Source organism: Eupeodes corollae, chromosome 2, assembly GCF_945859685.1.
Source record: "Eupeodes corollae chromosome 2, idEupCoro1.1, whole genome shotgun sequence".
Taxonomy (NCBI): Eukaryota; Metazoa; Arthropoda; class Insecta; order Diptera; family Syrphidae; genus Eupeodes; species Eupeodes corollae.
In genome coordinates this window covers 18,595,801-18,600,526 of record NC_079148.1, presented here as the reverse complement: position 1 = coordinate 18,600,526, position 4,726 = coordinate 18,595,801, and the positions used below count along the sequence as shown (strand labels likewise).

Genomic DNA, 4,726 nt, shown 5'->3' with positions numbered 1-4,726 from the left:
ATTTATACTTAAGACATACTTAAATATCTTTGTTTACGTTTGCCAACAAAGAACATTTAATGAAGTTGATTAATGTTTTTAATCAATAAAAACGAATTTGTTATAATTTTCTTACAGAAGACTTTTTCTTCGAAAACTTTTATCTTTTATCGGAAATCTTATCACACTTCTAATCGATTCAATTATAATTTCATGCTTTTGCTTTTTGTTATTGTTATTGTTTTTTTTTTGTTCAATTGAAATTGAAGTTGTTTACTAAGAATCCACTATCAGTGTTTTGTGTGTCATATGTTATCTCACAAAATCCCATTAGTGGTTACAGGTAAAACATTGACATTCGATATAAATAAACGAACTGAGATCAATGCCAAACTAGTTATTAAATTGACGTTAAACGCCGCGTTAATAAAATAAATCGAAACTCTTAATCGAAACATAAAAATCAGTAATAACAAAATGACCGCCATTATGCATCTTGGAGTTCTTTGCATGGTTCTATTGGCCGTCACAGTCAGTGCCAAAAATGTCCCATCAGTTGTGAGAGGAAAACAAATCAATGACGTTTCAATCGTCCATGATATTCAAAACTTTGCCAGAAGTCATCCAGGAACCAAAATCATTCCCATGAAAAAGGAAGAGAGCATGGGACGCACCCAATCGGTTCGATACACTTTAGGTGGACGTGTTTCCGGTAAGTGCCAACTCTATCAAACTTTTCCTCGATGTGATGTTAACAATTCTGTTCTATTTTATTTTTAAAGGTGATTCACTTGTTGCTCAAGGAACTGATACTTTCTCTTATGCCGCACCAAATGATCTTAATCTCCAACTGAGCTATCCAGAAAATGGTACCGGAGCTATTGTGACATTTGTCGAACTCGTTGCCATTCAAAACAATAATTTGGGAAATGCTTATGTCGTATCTGGAGGAATTGGACAACGCAGCATTTCAATTATCATTGAAGCCCAAGAAACTGACTACTTCTCATACAAAGCTCAATACTTTGGAATCGATTAAATCAATCAAAGAATCTCTTTGATATATTCTAAGGACCTGAATAAAACCATAACTAAAACTACCTTAACTGAAAGTTCTGTTTTTTATTTGTCAATTTGGTGAATAATATTTGTTATAAACCTAACCGGTCTTTCCGGTAATGGTTAAGAAACAATGTTTTTTTAGGAAAATCTCCAATTTTTAGAAGTGAAACAATAGGAAAAGACGTTTACTTGCAACGGGGATTTCATCCGTCTCTTTTCTGAGGAACAATGAACACATTTCTAATCAATATTTGGTGATCAAAAATTTATAGTTCCATATTTTAACTTTTCAAAACTCTTTTAACAAAAAGTGGAGAATAGTTTTTAATGAAATTTACACGTAGAATTTAAAAGAATTTATATTTTAAAGAACTAAATGTCACGAAACCTTAATTCACAAAACAATCTAACGATTTCGAAAACAAAAACATCAAAAAATTAAAGTATTTTAAAGAACTAACCATCGTTTAAATTGTTGAAGGTAAAATTAGTTTTCTTATTTTATTGTTAAATATACTTTTTCGGTACAGGAACAACTTTGTGCAACTTTAATCAAACTTTTTATTTTAACTCAAAATCTCAAAGCGTCTTCCAGAAGGATGTCAATTATTCGAAGTAAAATATTAAGGTGACAATTGTAATCAATGTAAGCTATAAAGGCTTCAACTACATCAAACCAAAGCTAAAACTTGTGTTAAAATCGTTTGAACTTTTATTTATACCATATCTAGCTAATTGGTTTTTGAATGCAAAACTAGTGCAAAAGAGACACTTTCAACCTAATATCAAAGCCACCAATACGAAGGTATCCATTTCTAAGTTTACTTTACACCACAAACCTCCAATATGAGAGTGACGAAGTTGCAAATTCAAAAACAAAAAAGATAGGTAAACGATATATCTACAGCAATCTGCTGCACAAGAGTTCACAAGAAATTCCAGAAATAAATTGCAATTCTGTGGTTAAAAGGACCTCAGAGAAACTGTATTTTTTTGTTGAGTTTTTGTGGTTTCGAAATATCAACTAAAGCTGTTGAAGATAAAAGAAATCAACAGAAAACGGAGCAATATCGACCTGAAGAACGTCTCTTTTTAGCTGAAAATTGTTTATATTTTTTTAGTTCCTTTGGTTCGTCGTCGTGAGCTTCTGCTGTTCGGCTCTGGATGGCAGATTGGCAAGAACCGAAGAAGGCAAAACAGCAAAAAGTCCTTTTTACTTTAATCAAGAAATGAAAACCATCCCAGATGTCAGGTATAGGTTAGGTAGGTATGAAGAAGGTGCTTGTTTAAACCTTTCGAGATGTAGGACAAGTGATTGTAGAAGACAAAAAAGGAGGGAGCAAGAAAAGTAAGAAAAACAAAGTAAAATTTCACCCCCTGCGCCTGCACAAAGGATAATGAGAAATTCATAATAAATAAATTATTAAGATTTCGGCAGATGGTACTCCTGTCGGTTAATTGTTTTCCTTAGTCAAGGTGAGGTTCAGGCAGGATGTTCTAGATCCAGAGTTCCAGTTCCTGCAGTTGTTAGCTGAGTTTTGAGTCTTCTCTAGGTACATAACATTGTGCCCATCTACCAGAGCTACATCTATATTTCCTGTAGGAACTTTTATTATATAGCTGCTACTTTGGTTGATGGCAGATAATGATGATGTTTCAACTATACACCTTCATACAAACATATACCTTTGTAGGATGGTATTAAAGGACCTGTAGTGTTTGTCCAATGATGGTGGGAATGGTATTATATTCGAAATGGTTTTCCACAAAGTAACCATAAGACTTTTGAGGCGAGAAATTACCTTTAAGGAAGAGGGAAAGATTAAAAATAATATTTTCTTGTCGATGGTTTTAGGGTTAAGCTGGCAATTCCTATCTATGGTTGGTATAGACAGGAATGACTTGAGTTGAGTTGAGTTAAATTGTTGTTGTGTTTATTGTATCTATATAATTTTCTTTTGTGTGGTATTTGGATTGTGGTATGGTGGTATTGAGATGATAAGGAAATATGGAGATTAAGCATTGATTTAAAATGAAAAATGTATATCTTGGTAATACCAGAGATAAACTTAGATAAAGATATTTGAAATAAATGAAATTGGAGTAACTTAGGATCAAGATCAAAATTAGAGACAAAAAATAAGAATTAGACAACAGGAAATTGCTTTGTTGTCAATTTGGGTTTAATGTTTCATTCAAAAATAAAAAATTGAAAATAAATATTAATGACTTTGATTAGTTAGTTCTTCAGAAAACTTATTCTGTTCAAAAAAGGTTTAGCAAGTGTTCAGTTCAAGTTTTAAGCAAACATTACGGTTTTTATGATAATTTCTTAAGAATATTTACTTTCATCATCAGAAAAACCATCAGAAGAACAAGATTAAAACAATTAGATATATGTTTTCATTTCCTTAACGGTATAAGAATTTAAAATAAATTAACATACTTTTTTTAAACTAAGGACCCAGCGTATGTGAAGATTTTATAAATACAATTTGCTACTTTGTCAAATAATACAAAATTGATTTTGAAACTTGAGAAGTTCAACTTGTTCTGAAGTGTTTTTCTAATAAGAAAAAGTAAAAACGAAGATATTAATAAAAAATAACCAATACACGCTTTAACAACACTTTTAACAAAATATATAAATATAAAAAAAACCTAACAAAAATACGTCTTATAGATTTGTCTGATTTCTAAGGATATTATCATCGATATGATTTTAGATATATTATTTTTAATTTTGCACTTTCAATGGCAATTGTTAATTTTTTGTTAAGTCACATATTTGAAGTTTGTTTTACTTTAACATTAAAAACACCGGTTTGGGTAGAAAACGAAAAAAAAAAGTTTTAACATTTGGGACTCTCTTAAAAAATATTAAATATTTAGGAAATTTGTAACTAAGTAAATTGTTAAATAGGTTAAGTTAGGTTAACGTGGCTGCGGATTAGAATCCACACACCTAGGCCAAAAAAAAGGCCCATTGTGATACCAAATGAATCTAGAGATTTACTTCTTCTTACTAGTCAAACCATTTTGAGCTTTTTATAAAACGAAGAAGATATTTGATATCCTTTTTAGCTAGTTCACTGGGATTATCAAAAGAGTAGTCCCCCAGATGAAGTAAGTTTCTGATTGAAAGAGCAGGACAAGTTCAGAGAAGGTGAGAGATTGTTTCCTCTTCTTTATCGTCCATATAGCTCCTGCAAAAGTCATTTGAAGCTACACCAAGTCGTATTGCGTGGCTAATATGAAGTCTGCTTTGAGATAACAAGTCTTTAAAGCGCTTTATGTCCAGTGAAGGCCATATGAGTTTTGTGGCTGCACATATTGGTAAGTTGTTCCACCTAGAATTTGCTATCGCAAAAGCTGTTTCTTTTAGCAGAAGTTTACATGTAGCTATCGGTATACCTATCTTCTCCCGTTCAAGTGAAATAGGTATTACAGTTCCATTTTTAGCGAGTTTATCGGCTCTACAATTTCCCGTGATGTCTCTGTGGCCCGGCACCCAACAGAGGTGAATGTTAAATTGCTGCGTCATCTCCATAAGAGACGATCGACAATTGAGGGCCGTTTGAGATTTGGTTGAAACACCATCAAGAGATTTAATAGCAGCCTGACTGAACAGAAATTGATATCTCGTTTTCACTTAGCCAGGATAGAACCTCTTTGATCGCTAAAA

At 32.2% G+C, this 4,726-nt stretch overlaps 1 protein-coding gene across 1 annotated transcript; it reads left to right on the top strand.

The window, feature by feature from the left end:
- Positions 1–359: 359 nt before the first annotated feature.
- LOC129946600 (uncharacterized) lies at positions 360–1,091 on the top strand. The gene is made up of 2 exons (XM_056056849.1): positions 360–691; positions 762–1,091. The coding sequence occupies exons 1-2, from the start codon at positions 457–459 to the stop codon at positions 1,016–1,018; spliced, it is 492 nt and encodes a 163-aa protein (XP_055912824.1). The 5' UTR covers positions 360–456; the 3' UTR covers positions 1,019–1,091.
- Positions 1,092–4,726: the final 3,635 nt, after the last annotated feature.

Excerpts from the sequence above, each read along its gene's own strand:
- LOC129946600 (XM_056056849.1), top strand. The coding sequence starts at position 457 with ATGACCGCCATTATGCATCTTGGAGTTCTTTGCATGGTTCTATTGGCC. Across the intron at positions 692-761 it reads TTTAGGTGGACGTGTTTCCG|GTGATTCACTTGTTGCTCAA; the intron begins GTAAGTGCCAAC and ends TTATTTTTAAAG.